Genomic DNA, 21,995 nt, shown 5'->3' on the forward strand with positions numbered 1-21,995 from the left:
GGATCTAGAACTAGAAGTACCATATAACCCAGCCATCCCATTACTGGGTTTATACCCAAAGGATTATAAATCATGCTGCTATAAAGACACATGCACACGTATGTTTATTGCGGCACTATTCACAATAGCAAAGACTTGGAATCAACCCAAATGTCCATCAGTGACAGACTGAATTAAGAAAATGTGGCACATATACACCATGGAATACTATGCAGCCATAAAAAAGGATGAGTTTGTGTCCTTTGTAGGGACATGGATGCAGCTGGAAACCATCATTCTCAGCAAACTATCGCAAGAACAGAAAACCAAACACCGCATGTTCTCACTCATAGGTGGGAACTGAACAATGAGATCACTTGGACGCGGGAAGGGGAACATCACACACCGGGGCCTATCACGGGGAGGGGGGAGGGGGGAGGGATTGCATTGGGAGTTATACCTGATGTAAATGACGAGTTGATGGATGCTGACGAGTTGATGGGTGCAACACACCAACATGGCACAAGTATACATATGTAACAAACTTGCACGTTATGCACATGTACCCTAGAACTTAAAGTAATAAAAAAAAAAAAAAAAAAAAAAAAAGACCAGCCTGACCAACATGGAGAAACCCCGTCTCTACTAAAAATACAAAATTAGTCAGGTGTGGTGGTTCATGCCTGTAATCCCAGATACTTGGGAGGCTGGGGCAAGAGAATTGCTTGAACCCAGGAGGAAGAGGTTGCAGTGGGCCAAGATCGCGCCATTGGACTGCAGCCTGGGCAACAAGAGCAAAACTCTGTCTCAAAAAAAAAAAAAAGATAGAGTGACTATCCTTAAGCTGAGGAACATATTCAATTGTCTTTAATCTAGAAAGGTATTCACTTATTTAGTCTACCTCAATCTAGTCATAAGAATTTGACTCTTTAAAGCATTTTGAGCAGTTAATTTCTAGAATGAAAACTGTAAACTTTCAAAAGATAGTTTAAACCATATATTAAAAAGTATTCTCATGTTCTGTGGCATACAAGTACCACATATAGAAACACAGATTTAATCTATACTTTTTAGTACCTGCCATCTAAGGCAAATAGCACTGCCAGAAAAACAGAACCATATGCAACTAGAAAACTAGAATAACAAGTGAGCAAATGTGTTTTAAAAATATATAGTATTGGGCCGGGCACAGTGGCTCATGCCGGTAATCCCAGCACTTTGGGAGGCCAAGGCGGGTGGTGGGAGGCCAAGGTGGGTGGATCACGAGGTCAGGAGTTCAAGACTAGCCTGGCCAATATGGTGAAACCCCATCTCTACTAAAAATACAAAAATTAGCTGGGCATGGTGGCGCTCGCCTGCAGTCCTAGCTACTCAGGAGGCTGAGGCAGAAGAATCGCTTGAACCCGGGAGGCAGAGTTTGCAGTGAGCCAAGATTGTGCCACTGCACTCCAGCCTGGGTGACAGAGCGAGACTATCTCAAAAAAATATATATAGTATTGGCTGGCCACAGTGGCTCACACCTGTAATCCTACCACTTTGGGAGGCCAAGGCGGATGGATCGCCTGAGGTCAGGAGTTCGAGACCAGTCTGGCCAACATGATGAAACCCCATCTCTACTAAAAATACAAAAAAATTAGCCTGGTGTGGTGGCGTGCGCTTGTAATCCCAGCTACTCGGAAGGCTGAGGCAGGCCTGAGTCAGGGAGATGGAGGTTCCAGTGAGTCGAGACCATGCCCCTGCACTCCAACCTGGGCAACATAGTGAGACTCTGTCTCAAAAAAGAAAAAAATTGTATTATGTGCAAGAAGGAAAGCAAAAATAATAAAGTCAGATTTTTTTCACAACCTCACACCAAGATCACTGTAATAGTCTTTTCTTTTCTTTTCTTTTCTTTTTTTGAGACAGCATTTGTCTCTTGTCGCCCAGGCTGGAGTACAATGGCATGCATGATCTCAGCGCACTGCAACCTCAGCCTCCCAGGTTCAGACAATTCTCATGCCTCAGCCTCCAGGGAAGCTGGGATTACAGGTGCCCACCACCCCACCTGGCTAATTTTTGTATTTTTAGTAGAGACGGGATTTCACCATGTTGGCCAGGCTGGTTTTGAACTCTTGACCTCAGGTGATTCGTACGCCTCAGACTCCCGAGGTGCTGAGATTACAGGCGTGAGCCACTGCGCCCAGTCTTGTAATATTCTCTTAATATTCATTCCTACAAATCATTTTATACCCTGCTTTCAGATTCATCTACATTAAAATACTCAATGGCAAACCATTACTCACAGAATCAAGTCCAAAATCCCTGGTCTAGCACCTAAAGTCTTCCATAAATTTGGTCTCTATCTGGCATATCCATCATTATTCCTCTAGACATCAGTCACTTACTTCCATCCTTAATTTTTTTTTGCTAATTATACCCTGAATAAACTGAGCAATTAATTCCCTATTTAGCCTTGCCTCTCACTATTCTCTCATCTGGCATGCTTTCCTTGCTCATTTTCAATCCTATGATCCCTACGTTCATGCGCAATTCAAAGTTTATGTCCTCTTAAGAAAGCTTCTCCAACTACTCTAGCGTGGAGCAATCACCGAATCATCACAGGCCTCTCCTGACTTTTAATTATTTATCTTTTTGGAGAGAAGGCTTAATATTAATAGTTACATTAACGAAAAAAATAGTTGCTTTTATTTAATGGATGTTTACAGTATGTACAGCCCTGTAATAGGCACCTCATAGACATATTTTCTCAATTAATATTAAAAATAACTTTGGGAGGTAGATATTACAATTATCTCTATTTATAAGGAAACTGGAAACCTGGAGAATTTATTACCTAGGTCATACAACTAAGTAACAGGGCTCAGATTTTAACATGTAGCTAAAGGTGTTACAGAGCTCATGTTCTGATCCACTTCTTCCAGATCTAAACAGTAACTAGCTTAAACCGAGCAGTTCAAAGGTGATTATTTTATAGCTAACTCAAAAGTGGACCTCAATGTTAGTTTCAAATACAGAATATTTCAGTAGTTTACGCTGAAATTATCGGTATTACTTTCTCTAAAATTAGCTAAAATATTTCATAGAAGGAACCTAATGAATAAGAAAAAACTGTTCTCACTACTTTTTTTTTTTTAATTATTTTTTTGAGACGGAGTTTCACTCTCGTTGCCCAGGCTGGAGTGCAGTGGCGTGATCTCGGCTCACTGCAACCTCTGCCTCGCGAGTTCGAGTGATTCTCCTGACTCAGCCTCCTCAGTAGCTGGGATTACAGGCAACTGCCACCATGTCTGGCTAATTTTTTTGTATTTTTAGTAGAGACACGGTTTCATCATGTTGGCCAGGCTGGTCTCGAACTCCTGACCTCAGGTGATCCATTCGCCTCAGCCTCCCGAAGTGCTGAGATTACAGGTGTGACCCACCGTGCCTGGCCTCTCACTACTTTTTAAACAACTTTTAACTTCTCAATATCAACAAAATTTGGAATAGTAAATGACTAAGGCCGGGTGCAGTGGCTCACGCCTGTAATCCCATCACTCTGGGAGGCCAAGGCAGGTGAATCACCCGAAGTTGGGAGATTGAGACCATCCTGACCAACACAGAGAAACCCCCATCTCTACTAAAAATACAAAAAATTAGCCGGGCATGGTGGCACATGCCTGTAATCCCAGCTACTCAGGAGGCTGAGGTAGGAGAATTGCTTGAACCAGGGAGGCGGAGGTTGTGGTGAGAAGAGATCACGCCACTGCACTCCAGAAATGACTAAAACTTTGTTACTTTAGCCAAAGGAGTCTGGTAATAAAATGTAGTAACATTTACTTGGACACATACTTTGAAAGGTAACAACAAATTTTAAGACACTCTATTCAGAAATATAGGTATATAATCAACATCTTAGTAGTAAAGTATTTAGAGACAGACAGATTTCAGTTCTATCGCTTAAGCTGTGAAGTCTTAGAGAAGATAATTAACCTCCCTGAGCCTATTTCCCTACCTCAAAAAGTGAGGATAAACAAATATCTACCTTTAACAGCTGTTATGAGGACAGTCTAACAAAGCATACACTTAAAAACAGCCACTGTAGTTATTACTGATATTTTTAATATCACTAGAAGACCAAAAGTATTTGGGTTGAAAGAATCTAAGACAGTCCAATAGATTAAAAAAAAAAAAAAAAAAAAGGTAAAGTTTATGATAAACATAAGTTCTACAGACAAGGCTTAATCTTAACTTTTCTTCTGAAATTATAGTAAAAATAAAATAACTTACCATCCGTTTTCCATTTAAATCAACATGACAACAGCCTTCTTCAAAAGCCAAGTTATTTCCACACCCATTTTATTCTCTACTAACAACTTATTTTAAAGTTTAACGTTTTTTGATCATTTAAGAACCCCAAACAAGACTGAACCAGAAATTCAAGAAAGGCTGAGACCAAGTTAATACAAGTCAGCAAAACTGCATTTTGCTATCAATCATTAGACTGTTCCTACACTGAAGCCTGAACAAAGGACATTCGCTAAATTAAAATTTACAAACACCTCAATCTAATAGTGACTCTCAATTCCACAGTAATATAAAAGACAGAAAAGTTGGGCTCTACCTTATTCCAACAATGTAAATTTGTTAAACAATCCACCACCTAACTAATGATAAAGCTACCAGCTGACTACATTTTACTGAAGGGGGAACCTTTACTTTAGGTAACAGAAACACTGCTAAGAATCTATACATAAATATATAATGGAGTCACTCAAGATGCAATAAACATAACTGAAAATGAAATTATTCTGGAGTAAAATCTTTTTGTACAGTGAGAAAAAAATGACCCATCATCATTTAGTCCATCCTACTAGTGATTTCTTTTTTAAATGTATTGGGTAAGGTATACTTTTCCTGTTACCCACTACTTGTTTAATTTCAGAATATAATTCAATTATGATCACAGGGCAGAATTGTTTACTAAATCTTTACATTTTTATAAAAAGAATATATATGGCAATTGCTCTTAATTATTTTAACTGTTTCATTCCCGCTATTACTCATAGCTGCATGTGATTTGAGATTTGGAGGCATTTAATTTCCTCAAATGTTAACATTCTCTTGATTTCACTTAAAACAAAGGTTTTGGGAGAAAATAAATGATTCTATTAGTATGTCTTTCACTATATGGCTGGGAATATAGGTAAAATAAGAGGAGGAGGATGGAGCAGAAATTCAGAAAATTGGGTTGTGCTCCAACAAGCTTTAAGCTATCTGTAATTTTCGTTTTTTGGTTTTTTTTTTTTAAGAGACAGTTTGACTTTGTCACTCGGGTTGGAGTGCAGAGGCGCTATCTTGGCTTACTGTAACCTCCACCTCCCGAGTTCAAGCAATTCTCGTGCCTCAGCCTCCCGAGTAACTGGGACTACAGGCATGTGCCACCACATCTGGCTAATTTTTATATTTTTAGTAGAGACAGGGTTTCGCCATGTTGCCCAGGCTGGTCTTGAACTCCTGAGCTCAGGTAATCCACCCGTCTCAAGTCTCCCAAAGTTCTAGGATTACAGCTATCAGCCACCATGCCCAGCCAGCGATCTGTAATTTTCATATCATTTAAGGTATCTGTAATTCTCAAGGAGTTAAAGCATTATTTTAAAAACACTTTTTTAAAAGTTTGTTTTTAATATATTTTAAAAACAAAACCCTGGCTTACATCAAACACTTCACAGTTACAAATGATAGAATCTTACGTCATATTTGAACTACTCACCGAAGTTCGATCAGGTTCTCCATCTGCCAAACCTCCCTCCATAATGAAAGAAGATAGGTTTATGCTTCTCTTTCCATTAATGTGCAGCCATCCTGTAAATCTGCAAATCCTAAAATTAAAAAATCATATTTATTAGGACTGGGATAAAATTGTGACAAGTAGAAATAAAGCACTGAGTTTATTAGGAGGGAAAAATCATTTTAGTCTGAGTTTATTCAGAAATCCAATAATTAAAAAGAAAAACAAACAAATTTTGACATGGGCTTGAAGAATGGTAAAGGTTCAGAGAAAAATGAAAGAAGAAAAAGATATTCCAAATGAAGAAAAATAGTAAGAGCAAGGTTAAACATGAGATTGCCTAAAATTTGAAAGGATGCATAAATCTACTTATGAAATAAGTACTTCTAATGAAATAAATTAGTATTACATTGGTAAAAACTAAAAAGTATGCTAAAATCCATCATGGGACAGAATGTGGGGAAACAGATATTCTCACGTACTTTTGTTATGAGAAGACAAATCAGGACAATTTTCTGGAGGACAATTAAAAATACGTATGTTTTAATCCAGCAATTTCAAGACTAGAAATTCTCCCACAGATATACAAATGCACAGAAATACATAAATAAACAAATCCAACAAAGTAATAAATTTGATGAAAAAACTAGAAACAACTTTAATGTTGATGGCTAGAAGCTTCCTTAAATTATATTACAGACATACAACAGAATATCATGCAGCAATTTTTAAAAATGAAGATCTGTATATACTAAACTGGAAAGAGGATCACAACACGAGGTGGGAAATGTGAGTGATGGAACATTATATAATAAGATACTCTTTGTTCTTCTGTATATTTCCATTTTTACCATGAATATGTATTACTTTTCTACAGGCATGCCTTGTTTTATCGTGCTTCGCTTTACTGCACAAAGAGATACCGCCTTTTTTACAAAATGAAGGTTGGTGACAACCTTGCAGCAAGCAAGTCTATCAGTACCACTTTTCCAACAGCATGTGCTCACTTTGTGTCTCTGTGTCACAGTTTGGTAACTCTCAAATATTTCAAACCTTTTCATTAAAATATCTGTTACAGCAATCTGTCATCAGTAACCCTTGATATTACTATTGTAATCATTTTGAGGCACCACAAACTACAGCAATATAAAACAACTAACTTAACTGAAATGTATGTGGTTTTGACTGCTCCACCCATCTGCCATTCTCCCATTTCTCTTTCTCCTGGCTCTTCTCTATTCCATCAGACACAATAATATTGAAATTAGTCCAATTAATAACACTACAAAGGCCTCTAAGTGTTCAAGTAACAGGAAGAGCCACATATTTCACTTTAAATCAAAAGCTAAAAATGATTTAAGCTTAGTGAGGAAGGCATGTCAAAAGCCAGAAGCATGGCCTCTTACACCAAACAGCAATGTCGCGAATGCAAAGTAAAAGTTCTTGGAGGAAATTGAAAGTCCTATTCCAATGAACACACAAATGATAAGAAAGCAAAACAGTCTTACTGCTGATATACAGCAAGTTTGAGTGGTCTGGATAGAAGAACAGGCTAATGATACAGGCAAGGCCCTAACTCTCTTCAATTCTATACAGGCTGAGAGAGGTGAAAAAGCTTCAGAAGAGAAGTTTGCAGCCAGCAGAGGTTGTTCATGAGGTTTAAGGAAAGAAGTCATCTCTATAACATCAAAATGCAAGATGAAGTAGCAAGTGCTACTTGGAGAAACCACAGTTAAGTTATCCAAAAGATCTAGCTAATATCATTGATGAACATGGCTACACTAAACAACAGGTTTTCAATACAGACGAAATAGCCTTCTATTAGAAGATGCCATTAAGGACTTTCATATCTAGAGAGGAGAAGTCAACGCCAGGCTTCAAAGCTGAAAAGGACAAACTGACTCTCTTGTTAGGGGCTAATGCAGCTGATGACTTGAAGTTGAAGGCAATGCTCATTTACCATTCCAAAAATTCTAGGGTCCTTAAGAATTATGCTATAACTACTCTGCCTGTGCACTATAAATAAAACAACAAAGCCTGGATGATAGCACATCTGTTTACAGTATGGTTTACTAATATTTTAAGCTCACTGTTGAGACTACTGCTTAGAAACAATATTCCTTTCAAAATATTAACACTCACTGACAATGCACTTGGGTCATTCAAAAGTTCTGGTGGAGATGTACAAAAAGATTAATGTTATTTTCATCTCTGCTAACACGACATCTATTCTGCAGCCCATGAATCAAGGAGTAATTTTAACTTTCATGTCTTCTTATTTAAGAAACACATTCAGTAAGGCCATAAGGCTGCCAGAGATAGTGATTCCTCTGATGGATCTGGGCAAAGTTTGAAAACCCTATGGAAAAGATTCACCACTCTAAATGTCACTAAGTACACTTGTGATTCACAGGAGGAGGTCAAAATACCAACATTAGCAGGAATTTGGAAGAAGTTGATTCCAACCCTTATGGATGACTTTGTGGGTTTCAAGACCTCAGTGCAGGAAGTCACTACTAATGTGGTGAAAACAGCAAGAGAACTCAAATTAAAAGTGGAGTCTGAAGATGTAACTGAATGGCTGCAATCTCAAGATAAAACTTGAATGAATGAGGACTTACTTCTTATGGATGAACAAAGAAAGTGGTTTCTGAAGACAGAATCTACTCCTGGTGAAGATGCTGTGAACACTGCTGAAATTGGCAGGGACAGGGAACAGAAATTCTAGGCAGAAAAGGGCGGGTCCCTGGCAAAAGCCCCACCCGCAAGCTGAAAAGCGTGAAATGGCAGACCAAAACAAGAACTTATATCCCTGTTTTCCCGTTCGAATGTTGCCTTTTCCTAAACCACCCATGGCCTTGTCCTGCCCCACCCCATCTTATGCCTATAAAGACCCCAGACTCAGCCCTAAGAGAGGAGAAGCTGCTGGACATCGGGGAATATGGCTGGACATTGGAGAGAAGCGGCTTGACTTCAGAGGGACAGCCTGATAGTGTAACTTCAGAGAAGAATCCAGTGGGAGAAGGCTGGGCTTCAGTGAAAGATTACTTACCTGCCCCATCCCCTTTTCAGCTCCCCTTCCGGTTGAGAGCCACCTTCATGACAATAAAATCCCCCACATTTACCATCTTTCAATTTGTTCATGTAGCCTCATTTTTTTCGAGGACACTGGACAAGAGCTTGGGAGCCACAAGTGTGGATACAAAAGGCTGTCACACCGGCCCCTTGCCCTCACTGGCGGAAGGCAGCCATCTCATGTGAAAAGGCAGAGGGCCCACTGATTTGTTATTAACAGTTAAGCCATCCACAGACAGCAGAGCTAAAAAAGCACTGTAATATGCCCTCTGGGGGGGCTTCAGGAGTCACAGGCACCCCGCCTGGACGCTGCCACAGAGCCTCCACGGAGTTTGCTCCTGCCAGTGCCCAAAAAGCACTCGCTCTGGCTCCTGCACCTGCTTACCTGTACACTCCTTCCTGCAAGGGGTGGAACACAGCAGGTCCAAGTGAGTGGAGTTTGATCCTGCTGACACCGAAATGGCAACCCAGTTTCAGTGCTCATGCACTCCAGTTCCCACTTTGTTCACTCACTCACTCACTCTCATGAGGAGTGGGGAGTAGCAGGCTGAGTAAATGAGGCACCCTTGTCATGAGTCCCATGAAGGGGTCAGGGAAATACGCTACTTCAAAAAGAAAAAAAAAAAAAGATTTAGAATACTACATAAATTTAGTTGATAAAACAGTGGCAGGGTTCAAGAGGACTGACTTTTTCATTAACAAAACCTACAACCTGAACTCTCATAGTAACTATAAATACTCAAAGGTCTCTGATAACCTCTCTAACAATTATTCCTTCAAAGAGATAACAAAGCCAAAACCAATCAAATCAGTAGACTTCTAATCATTTTCTTGGAGTTTCAAAAACATTTTCTTATTTCTACGAGTATAAAAGGCCTTACTGAAATATAAAGGCTGGTGAAACATTATTTAATTGGACTTTGTAAGGTTGGCATTTGGTTCCTTTGACACAATCAATAAGAACAGCCCAAGAGACTACTCTGACTTTCAATTTAGAAACATATAAACTTTCCTTGACTACATGTATTACAATATATTGTAATTATTTGTTCCCATGAGCCAATTCTCTTCAAGGACAGAGGCTATTTTACTGATCTGTGTTTCCAGTGCTAGTTCATGGTAGACATTTCATTAACAGTTGTTGCACTTAACTGTCAACTCAATTATCTAAGTGAATAAATAAGAATCCAAAACAGCAGATGATACAAAAATTATGTCTATGGGATGCACACTGATATTTGTATTTGAATACTGCATTATTATACTCTAAAAATTTGCAATATTAACAACAAAATAACAAAACATCATAAGCAGCTTTTACTTCAAAAAATATTTTACTAATCTTTTCATCCTATCCATTCAATGTTAGGGATTCATCTATTCCTAGGTATTATACTGACCACTATGAATACATCAATTTGCAAAGTAAACAAACCCTGCCCTCATGGAGCTTATGTTCTAGAAGGGGAAGACAACCAATAAAAATAATAAATAAATAAATTATGTATTAGAAGATAGTAAGTGCTATGGTAAAAAGTAAAACAGGTTAAGACTACCCAGGGATTAAAGGGTTACAATTATAAATAGGATGGTCATAGTAGGTGTCATTGAAAAGGTGACACGTGAGCAATCATTTGAAGTAGGGAGGAAATTAGCTATGCAGATATCTGAGGGAAGAGTCTGAAGGTCAGAAGAAGCTGCACATGTGAAGGAAGGGAAAAGCAGAAAATGTTTCCCCACAGAGGTAAGGAAACAAAGTATAAGTAGATCATATTTGGTCCTGTGGGCCAGGTGTTCCCAATGCCTGGGCCACAGATTGATATGGGTCTGTGGCCTCTTAGGACCTGGGCCACACAGCAGGAGATGAAAGGTGGGTGAGTGAAGCTTCATCTGTATTTACAGATGGGGGATACAGATGTATATCCCCATCATTTGCATTACCACCTGAGCTCTGCCTCCTGTCAGATGAGTGGCAGCATTAGATTCTCATAGGAGCACGAACCCTATTGTGAACTGTGCACGCAAAGATTCTAGGTTATCTGCTCCTTATGGGAATCTAATGCCTGGTGGTCTGTAACTGTCTCCCATACCCTCAAGACTGACCATCTAGCTGCAGGAAAACAAGCCCAGGGCTCCCACTGGTTCTACATTATGGTGAGTTGTATAATTATTAAACAGGGTACACAATAAGTGTAAATGAGCTTGAATCATCCTTAAACCATCACTGCCCTCCCGGTCTGTGCAAAACATGTCTGCCACAAAACCAGTCCCTGATGCTATAGAATATATCTCTTTTTTTTTTTTTTTTTTTTTTTTTTTTTTTTTTTTGCTTTCATTGTGTGTGCATGTACACGTGTACATTTTGGGTCAAAATTTAAAATGCATTTCTTCCTCTAAGTTGCAGTCAAAATAGTTGGAAACCACTGGTGCAGTGCATTTGTAGTAGAATCTCCACTCTGCCACCCTATCATTTTCCACCAGCATGACTGTGAGCAAGTCCATTATCTTCTCTGAATCTTTGTTTTCTCATTTGCAAATAGGGAATATTACGTGCTCTACATATTTCACAGGATTGTTGAGAGGACCCCAATAACATAATGTGTGTATAAGCTTTATACCAAAGCTCTAGACCAATCAAAATTTGCTTCACAGACCAGAAAGAGCTCTAGCAGTATCCTCAATGACAGCGTTTTACCAGTGAGTTTTATAATTTATATGTTTTCATGTTACTAATTAGCATCCTTTCACTTCAGTTTGAAGAATTCTCTTTCATTTTTTTGTAAGGCAGGTTTAGTGGTGGTTAACTCCCTCTGCTTTTCTTTTCTGGGAAAGTCTTCATACCTCCTTAATTTCTGAAGAACAGCTTTGTCAGATAAAGTATTCTTGGTTTACAATTTTTTCTTTCAGCACTTTAAATAAATATATTATTCCATTCTCTCTAGACCTGCAAAGTTTCTGCTGAGAAATTCACCAATAGGCTTAAGGAGTTCCCTTGCATGTGAGGATCCTTTTTATCTTGCTGCTTTTAAAATTCTCTGTGACTTTTGACAATTTGATTAGATATGTCTTCTTTGGGTTGAATCTAGTTGGAGACCTTTGAGATTCCTGTGCCTGGGTGTTTATCTTTTTTCCAAGATTAGAGAAGTTTTCAGACATTAAATCTTTAAATAAGCTTTCTGTCTCTCTCTATTCTCCTTGAATTCTACAAATGTTAGCTCTTTTGATGATGTCCCTAAATCTGTAGGCTTTTCACTCCTTTTCATTCTTTTTCTTTTCTGATCAAATATTTTCAAATATCCACTGTTTGAGTTTATCAGTTCTTTCTTATGCTTGATCAGTTCTGCTGTTAACAGTCTCTATTGCGCTGTTCTTTTTAATTATTCCAACCTCTCTGTTAAACTTCTAGTTTTGTTTGTATTGCTTTTCTTATTTCATTGAGTTGTCTGTGTTCTCCTGTAGTTCACTGAGCTTCCTTAAAATAATTATTCTGATTTTTCTTTGACAGGCAATTCATAGATCTCCATTTGGGGAGGGTTGATTATTGGAAAATTATTGCATTCCTTTGGTGGTGTTATGTTTCCTTGTTTTTTTAATGTTTCTTATTGCATTGTGTTAAGGTTTGTTCACTATATGGAGTAATCATCTCTTTCAGACTTTATAGTGGTTTTGGTAGGAAAAGGCCCTACCCTATGGCTACATTCTAGGCACTGGCTGGGTGGTAGGCTATGACATATGTTAGCCTTTTACTCTAAGTGATATGAGAACCCACTGGAGGGTTCTGAGCAAGGAATAACATGATCTGAGATTTTTAGTTTCTCTGTATTGACAATCATAGTGGGAGAAGGGTAGAAACTGGGAATTCAGTTAAAAGGTTACTGCATTAATCTAGAAGAGAGAATATGATGCAAGAATGAAGATGAGAGCCATAAAGATACTGAGAAGAAGAAGAATTCTACATGAATTCTAAAGGTAGAAGAGGATTTCCTGAAAAATTGACTATGGAGTGGGAATGAGAAAAGATACAAGATGACCTAGATTTTTGGCTCAAATGACTGAAGGATGTTGATCATTAAATGACATGGGAAAGACAGCAGGAGCAGTAAGGTTATCTTCTTTGGGAGAGCAGGCCAGAGGATAACCAAAAATCAGAAGTTTAGTTTTAGGAATATTAAGTTTGATATGTCTATTCCATATTCGTGTGGACCTGTTAAGCAGGCAGTTGGATTTAAGAGTTTGCGGCTCAAAAAAGAGATCTGAGCTGGAGATAAAATTTGGGGAGTTAACATATTGATGGCATTTAAAGCTATGAGACTGAATCAGACCACCAGGGAGCAGATATCAAAGGATGGATTTCAGAACTTCTTAGGCTTATGAGTCTACTTCTTAAGCTTAGGGTCCACTAATTACATTAAAAATAAAAAGGTCATTACCAGTGTTACCTGCCTCAACAGAGCTGCCTTCTCTCTATTCCAACTTGTTGGCTGAAAGGGTATCTGCAGAGCAGATAACAAGAACATATTTCATTTCATTTTGGGTCAACTAATTAAATTAAAAATAAAAGGGTCATTACTAGTATTACCTGCCTCAATATTCTAGCTATTTCCTTGAGTTTTCTATAAACCAGTTATCTTCCAGTTCCTGTAAGCAGTATGTTATATGCAGAAGACATTAACAAAATATACAAATTCAGCAACATTAGGAAGAACATGGTCAGTAAACAATATAATAGCCCAGCATTATCTGACACATTTTTACTAAATGCCTCCCAAAGGAATTCAGTCCAATAAAAGAGGTCTAGCAAATAAATTACTGTACAAGTGCTATATAACACATTTGGGCAAAGTACTGTGGTAGTTTAGATTAGTCCAAAGTGTTTGGGGGAAACTGCATAGTACTGAAGTCTGCTGCTGCCAAATGACTGGCATTTTAAAATACAAAACTATAATCAAACAAGAATAACAAAATATTATGCAAGTCTGATACTATGTCTCTATTCTCCGGACCTTGGAAAAATCATTCATAACAGGAAAAGGACAATGACACCTACCCTACACAGTTAAACAAGAAGAAAAACCACTGAATGATTTACTTATTACTCTTCCATCACCATTAAACTGTCCAAGAATTTAGTTATGACATCACACAAGGATCTGTCTAGGCAAGGTTCATCTTGATTAATTCTGTTGGCTCTAAAAGAATTCTTTTTGGTAGAAGACCTATCTCTCCAGTTCAGGGAAGTTTCTTCTGCTTTTTTTGTTAACTCTTTCTTCCTTTCTAGTCTCTGTTCTTTCTTGCTAAAATTTGTATTAGAAAAATGTTGGACCTCCATCTTTCTTGATTTCAATGTGATATTTAACATTCCATTTATTTTTGGGTACTTCCTGAAGTATCTTATCAACTTTATTTCCCAGATCACTAACTTGCAAATTCTACCAATTTACCATCTTTGGACCATTTTATTCCTTAGCTCATCCAATGACTTTTAACTTTCGTCATATTCCCCAATTACACATTAGTCTGTTATTGTTTCATGACTGCAGTATTTTTTTGAATCTTTCTAACTACACAGGAATTTAACTGCTCTGCTGTTTGGTGCTCTTCTGTCCAGAGAATCCTCTCTGTTTCCTCTGAAGTTATTTGTTACTTCTTCTTGATGCTTCCCCTTCTGTGCTGTTGGTTTTCCTCAAGTATCTGGTGATCCTAAGTTGTCTAATATATTGATGAATAAATGCTGTGTAATTTTTTTTTTTTTTGAGACAGTGTCTTCATTATGCTGTTGCCCAGGCTGGAGTGCAGTGGCACAATCACAGCTCACTACAACCTCAACCACCTGCGTGCAAGCAATCTTCTCACCCCAGCCTCCTGAATAGCTGAGACCACAGCAGACATGCACCACCAGACCTGGCTAATTTTTTTTTTTTTTTTTTTTTTTTTTTTTTTTTGAGACAGAGTTTCACTCTTATTGCCCAGGCTGGAGTGCAATGGCATGATTTCAGCTCACTGCAACCTCCGCTTTCCAGGTTCAAGTGATTCTCCTGCCTCAGCCTCCCGAGTAGCTGGGATTACAGGAACCTGCCACCACGCCCAGCTAATATTTTGTATTTTTAGTAGAGATGGGGTTTCACCACGCTGGCCAGGCTGGTCTCGAACTCCTGACCTCAGGTGATCCAGCCACCTCAACCTCCCAAAGTGTTGGGATTACAGGCGTGAGCCACCGTGCGCGGCCCTGGCTAATATTTTTAAATTGTGTAGAGATGGGGTGTCACTTTGTTGCTCAGGCTGGTCTTGAACTCCTGGCCTCAGTCCTCTCACTTCAGCCTCTCAAAGTGCTGGGATTACAGATACGAGCCACCACGCCTGGCCCCATCCTTCATTTTTAATAGACAGCATGAATATTGAGGTTTTAATACCCTTAAGTGTTTGTATCTGATAAAAGAGACTCAGTTATGTACATTTCAGTGATATGTTCCCATATTCCACTATACATGAACTAAGGAAATAATTTTATCAATTTAACTAGAGGGAGATAGATGTTGCAGTATATCTGTATAGCTTAGGGATCACCAAACTTTTTTTTTTTTGTAAAGGGCCACACAGCAAACAGATTTTACTTTTGACTTTGCAGATGATAGGATTTCTGGTGTAACTACTTCACTCTGATGTTGTAGCATGAAAGCAATCATAGAAAATGAATAAACAAAATGAGCCTGATAAACTGTATTTACAAAAATAGGAGTAGGGCATAGTTTGGTAATTCCTGGTGTAGTGTTTCAGGTTAATACCACATGTGTAAATAGCACATCTGTAAGCATAATAAAGCAATCTTTCCTAGTGACCTCAAAACTTGCCCTCACAGTTTTTCTCCTTTGTTTAGCTCCACTTAGACCTACACCTAAACCCTAAAAGTAGCTTCTTTGCTCAGGATGTGTCTCACTACTAACTTTATCACTTTCTGAAGCAGTATGTTCCCTGTATGTTTTAATATTAGCTTCTTCTGAACTCTTCTCTATGTGGTTGTTTTTATCCTTCTTCTGTCCAAACAACTTTTTCTGACTTTTGGTGCCCTTAAAGCCTAGGCAGCCTGTGTAAGGGCTTAAGTGCGTAAGGTCCTTTTTTACTGTACCTTTGTAACTCGAGGCAAAAGTAGTATAGCTAAGACAGGAGTTTCTTTTGATTCTCCAATAACAGAAAAGACTCTTATGTAACACTTCTCTCCATAACTTGTACAAGCAGTAGTGTGTTAGGATTGGGCATTTATATATCAAAAATATTAACTAAGGAGCACACGAATTTACATAGTTTTTGTTGAACACCTTCAACAAAAAACACTTTTCAACACAAAACAAGTATTTTTGTGTGAACACTTTCCTTATCATTCAATTTTAAGGATATGGATGCATTTTCAGTGGCTGGCATGTGATAAATGCCCAATAAATGTTTGTTAGCCAATGAATGGCATATAGATATTCTCAGGCAAATGATTTTTTAAAAATCAGTATTTGGGCTAGACACGGTGGTTCACACCTGTAACCCTGGCACTTTGGGAGGCCCAGGCGGGCGGATCACCTGAGGTCGTAAGTTCGAGACCAACGTGGTCAATTTGGGGAAACCCTGTCAATGTATATAAAGAGGAGGTCACACAATGTCAGGAAACCGGCTCTGATTCCTGATTCTGGTCCTTTTTACAACCAATATTTTAAAAAATCAAAAACTGTACATAACAGTATTAATTTAGGGTTTGCCTTGAAACTATGGATGCAACACCTAAGCAATGACTGATTAGAGCTGAGCAGCAGCCATCCACTTCACAAGGTGCAAGCACTCAACTTTTACACCATGTTTGCATCTGTACTTTCACTGTTTCACTCATTTTTGCTACCTGTCCAGGTTGTGTAAGTATTTGAGTCCTGACAACTGATTTAAAGTATCTATATAAGAATCCTTTCTAAAACAAAGAAACGTACAAATGCTTTGAACAAAGAAATTTTAAAAGCTCTCATTTGAATTTCTTCTCTATCAGCTACCATCCTTTCTGTAACTAAGTTTTCTACCTATGCTTTTGAGCTAATCCCTCTGGCACTTAATGGTAATAAAAGCCTTCCCACTTTTTTTTTTTTTTTGGAGACAGGGTCACCCAGAATAGAGTGCAGTGGTGCCATCACAGCTCACTGCAGCCTTGATTTCCCAGGCTCAGGTGATAATCTCACCTCAACCTCCAGATTGGCTGGGACTACAGGCACACACCACCATGCCCAACTAGGTTTATTGCTTTTGGTCTTTTATAGAGATGAAGTTTTGCCGTTGTGATGATTAACACTGAATGTTAACTTGATTGGATTGAGGGATGTGAAGTACTTATCTTGGGTGTTTCTGTGAGGGTGTTGCCAAAGGAGATTAACATTTCAGTCAGTGGGGCTAGGAAAGGCCTTAATCTGGTAGGCACAATTGAATCAGCTGCCATTGAAGGCAGGCAGGCAGGCAGAAAAACGTGAAAGGGGAGACTGGCCTAGCCTCCCAGCCTACATCTTTCTCCAGTGCTGGATGCTTCCTGCCCTCAAACATTGGACTCCAAGTTCTTCAGATCTGAGACTCGGGCTGGGCTCTCCATGCTCCTCAGCCTGCAGACAGCCTATTGTGGGACCTTGTGATCACGTAAGTTAATACTTAATAAACTCATATATATCTGTATATCTATCTATCTATGTATCTATATCCTATTAGTTCTCTCCCTCTAGAGAACCTGTATTAGGATGCCATGTATTAAGCCATGTTGCCCAGGCTGGTCTCGAATCCCTAGGCTCAAGCGATCCTTCCACCTCGACCTCCCAAAGAGCTGGGATTACAGGCATGAACCAAAGTGCCCAGCCCAGTAAAAACCTTTACTCCAATATCAATAATTTGTCAGCCAGGTGCAGTGGCACATGCCTGTAATCCTAGCACTTTGGGAGGCTGAGGTGGGTAGATCACCTGAGGTCCGGAGTTTGAGACCAGCCTGGCCAAAATGTTGAAACCCCGTCTCCACTAAAAATACAAACATTAGCCAGGCATGATGGCCAATCCCTGCTATAATCCCAGCTACTCGGGAGGCTGAAGTAGGAGAATCACTTGGACCCAGGAGCGGAGGTTGCAGCAGGCAGAAATCACGCCAGTGCACTCCAGCCTGGGTGGCAAAGCGAGACTCCATCTCAAAAAAAAAGAATTTGTCTTGTTAGCTCTTCATTGCCCATAATGCTCAAGTTTCCCTTACTCTCAATAAGGCCCTTTTCTGTCCTAGTTGCCTTAAAGCTACCCTCCGATGATCCTTTACCTGCTCTGGAAGATTTCTTAAGAATGTTCAAGCATTCATTTCCTCTATCTTTGCCCCTGCCTTCATGCCTACATATTATATTGGTTCTATATAACATATTATATTGGTTCTATACCTAGGTTAATCTAACGCACAGAAGAGATCATGTCAACTTAATACCAAAAACTTCAGCTATTCTTATTAAAGATTTAAGTCCAAATCTTGCCTTGGCATTGGAGGGTAACAATCATTTTGCTTATACTTGCCTTTCTCAGTTATTATTTGCTTTCTCTGACCCTTTGTGTCAGCCAAATTATTTGCTATTCCGCATATATACCAGTGCCTTCATAGATCCTATTCTTATGCCTTCATATTTCCCTGCCTTTGCCTGCATTCTCCCTTCTAGAGAATATTTCTTTTGCAAAACCAAACCCAACCCACCCAATGAAGTCCAAGTCATATATTACCTTCTTCATGAAGCCTTCCTTGATTTCCCCTAACTGGAAGTATTCTCTTGATTCGTTAACTTCCAAAGTTCATATATCACTTAATACTATTTAAGTTTTTAAAATTTGTTTATATAAATCTGTTAAAATTGCATATGTTCCTATCTTCCTTATAAGATTATATTTTTAAAAATCATGGATTATAAGATATTCATTTGATACTTTCCCCAATAATTTTATAGTTTATTGCCCTGAATGAGTAGAGCCCATCAATTTTAAAGTACAAATCTTCCTTCAAGGACTACATGCTGAAAGATTTAAAGAATTTCCTTCTTTTTTCTTTTTTTCTTTTTTCTTACGACCAGGGTAAGAGAAAAAAAGAATTTCTTAGAAGTATAGATGGTAGAAACAAGCCTCTGCTTTTACAGGTGATCATAAAAACTGATTACCCAGGGACCATATATATGTTTGGAACCATGTTTCATTCAGTCCTCACAACGTTTGGCAAAGTCATTCTGTTAATGTTTGAATTTACTGACGTATAAGCAATTCAGTTACTACTGTGTACTTAGCCACTCCAAAAATGCCCCTTTATCTGCCAGGCCCTTGTAGGCATTTGAGTTTGTGACAGCAACTTTGGTTAATAAACTTATAAAATGTTAGGTGATTTGTAATTATTTATTGAGTAACTATATGTGGGTGTATCTTTATACACACACACACACACACACAGATACATATACATAAGTGTGTGTGTTTATAATACCTTTGGGTGCTTTATTAATGTTTTCTTAGTTTTAAATCCCAATTTATAATTAAAATAAATGTAGTGCCTTCCTTAACCTTCATTATCTGGAAATATGGATTCCTTCCTAATACAATTTTCACATAAATGAATCTGGCATTTTTTAACAGATAAGCTGAGGGTCAGCAAACTATAGCACACAATCTAAGAATGGTTTTTACGTTTTTAAAGGGCTATAAAGAAGGAAAATAGAAACGAGAGGGGAGAGAAGAAAAAGAGAATGCGTGACAGAGACAATATGTAGTCCACAAAGTCTGAAATATTTACTACCTGGGCCTTTACAGTGAAGATATTTGTGTCCCATGTGAATACTCACCAACAGGTGATCTTAGCAGAGAGGTATTTTAATGATCAAGTAAATAGGAGAGCCCATTCTGTGATACTAGTAGGCCTCTTTCTCCAGTCACTTCTGTCATTCCACAATGGGCTCATGAACAAAGTAGCCATGGTGACAGGGATGGAGGTTATGCATGGCTCAGCAACATGGACTTCCACTCACCAAAGTTGACCTTGCTAGAGCCACTGCTGAGTGCCCAACTGACCAGCGGTAGAGATCAACACCAAGTCCCAAATACAGCACCACTGTGCAGGGTCATTAGCTAGTTGCCCAGTGGCAGGTAGATTATCCTGAGCTGCTTCCATCGTGGAAGGGGCAGCATTTTGTTCCTACCTGAATAAATTTCTCTTCCCTGCATGCAATGCTTCTGCCTGAACTAACATCCATAGACTTAGAGTGCCTTATCTACCATCAGAGTAACACATATAGCATTGCTTTGGAAGAAGAAACTCATTTCACAGCAACTGTAGTACAGCAATGAATCCACCACGCTCAGGGAATCCACTGGCCTTACCATGTTCCCCAACATCATGAAGTAACTGGTTTGACAGAATAGCAGGGTGGCATTTTGAAAACTCAATTACAGCATCGGTGAGGGAGCAATTCATACAGGCTGCAGCATGGATCGCCAGAAGGTTGTATATGCTCTGGGTCAACATGCAACATATAGTGCATTTTCTCCTATAGTCAAGGTTCATGGCTCTGAGAATGAGAGGGAGAAATGGAAGTGACATCATCCACTATTACTGCTATTGATCCACTAATAAAATTTTTGCATCCTGTCCCCATAACCTTGTGCTTTGCCAGTCTGGAAGTCTTACTCCAAAGAGAGGAATGCCTCCACTAGGAGACACAGCAATGATTCCACTGAACTCGAAGTTAAGACTGCCATCTGGCCACTTTAAGGTCCTCATGCCTCTGAATCAGCAGGCAAAGACGGGGGGTTACTAGACTGGGTGAGGTGAGTGATCCTAATTACCATGGAGAAATTAGATTGCTATTCTACAACAGAGGTACGGGAAAGTATGTCTGAAATACAGGAGCTATGATGGGATATCTCTTAGTACTGCATGTTCGGTGATTAAAGTCAATAGAAAATCACAACAATCCAATCTAGACAGGACTAGTAATTGCCTAGACTCTTCAGGAATGAAACTTTGGATCATCCTACCAGGTCAAAAGTCATGACCAGTTGAGGTACTTACTGAAGGGAAATGAATACAGAAGGGATAGTGGAAGAAGGTAGTTACAAACACCTGCCACAATTACGTAATCAGTTACAGACACAAAAATTGTAATTTTGGGGATTATTACTTCCTTATTCTTTTATGAATATGTTTGTGTATCAAATCTTTGTTTTCTTTCCTCTCTTACTGCTTTATAAGATACACTGACTTTATTTCATAGCATTTAAGTATTGTTAACTCTATGTTATAGTATTTAAGTTACAGAATAACAAGAAAAATGAACATCACCCAAGGACTTTACATTCTCTTCGGGGAAAAAGTTAGTACATTTTACGAAAAACAGTTGTACCACTGGGTGGAAGCATGACCTTGTTATTGTCTTTGTTTGGAGATAAACTATTGTATTAATTTTCTATGGTTGCCATAATAAAATACGACAAACTGGATGGCTTAAACAACAACATTATTTCCTCATAGGTCTAGAGGCTAGAGGTCCAAGATCAAGGTCTCAGCACGTTTAGTTTCTTCAGAGGCCTTTCTCCTTAGCTTGTAGATGGCCATTTTCTCCCAGAGATTTCACATGGTCTTCCTTCTGTACATGTCTGTATCCAAATTTCCTCTTCTTACAAGGACACCTGTCATACTGAACTAGGGCCCACCCTAGTGCCCTCATTTTAACTTAACTATCTCATTAAAGACTCTGTCTCCAAATACTGTCACATTCTGAAGTGCTGGAAGGTCAAACTTCAATATGAATTTTAAGGGGATACAATTCAGCTTATAACAAGTATGTTTTTAAAGAGATATGGTGGGTGCCAATGTAACAAGGGGTAGACTATAATGGTTCATTTTATGTGTAAATTTGGCTAAGCCATGAGACTCAGTTGTTTGGTTAATGACCAGTATAGATGTTGCTCTGAAGACTTTTTTTTTTTTAATATGTGTTTAACATTTAGATCAGTAGACTTTGAGTAAAGCAGGTTACCCTCAATATGTGGGTGGATCTCATTCAACCACTTAAAGGCAAAAAAAGAAAAAAGAAAAAAACCTGAGGTCCTCAAAAGAAAAAGAAATTCTGCTTCCAGACTGCCTTCAGAGTCAAGACTGTAACAT

At 38.8% G+C, this 21,995-nt stretch overlaps 1 protein-coding gene across 11 annotated transcripts in view; it reads right to left on the bottom strand.

Moving 5' to 3' along the window:
- The window catches only part of OSBPL8 (oxysterol binding protein like 8), a 217,602-nt gene that overhangs the window by 133,752 nt on the left and 61,855 nt on the right, over positions 1-21,995 (bottom strand). For 5 of the 11 annotated variants that reach the window (XM_050748538.1, XM_050748536.1, XM_050748534.1 and 2 more), the window contains exon 1: positions 4,246-5,687. Coding sequence is in view for 8 of the 11 variants with exons in the window: in XM_050748534.1 (XP_050604491.1) it covers positions 4,246-4,248 (3 nt within the window). In the remaining 3 variants the exon portion in view is untranslated. Of the gene's footprint in view, positions 1-4,245; positions 5,688-5,728; positions 5,838-9,206; positions 10,028-21,995 lie in introns of those variants that run through there. The other 6 variants (XM_050748532.1, XM_050748530.1, XM_050748529.1 and 3 more) reach the window with 3 other exon arrangements.

The sequence above is a fragment of the Macaca thibetana genome, chromosome 11, assembly GCF_024542745.1.
Source record: "Macaca thibetana thibetana isolate TM-01 chromosome 11, ASM2454274v1, whole genome shotgun sequence".
Taxonomy (NCBI): domain Eukaryota; kingdom Metazoa; phylum Chordata; class Mammalia; order Primates; family Cercopithecidae; genus Macaca; species Macaca thibetana.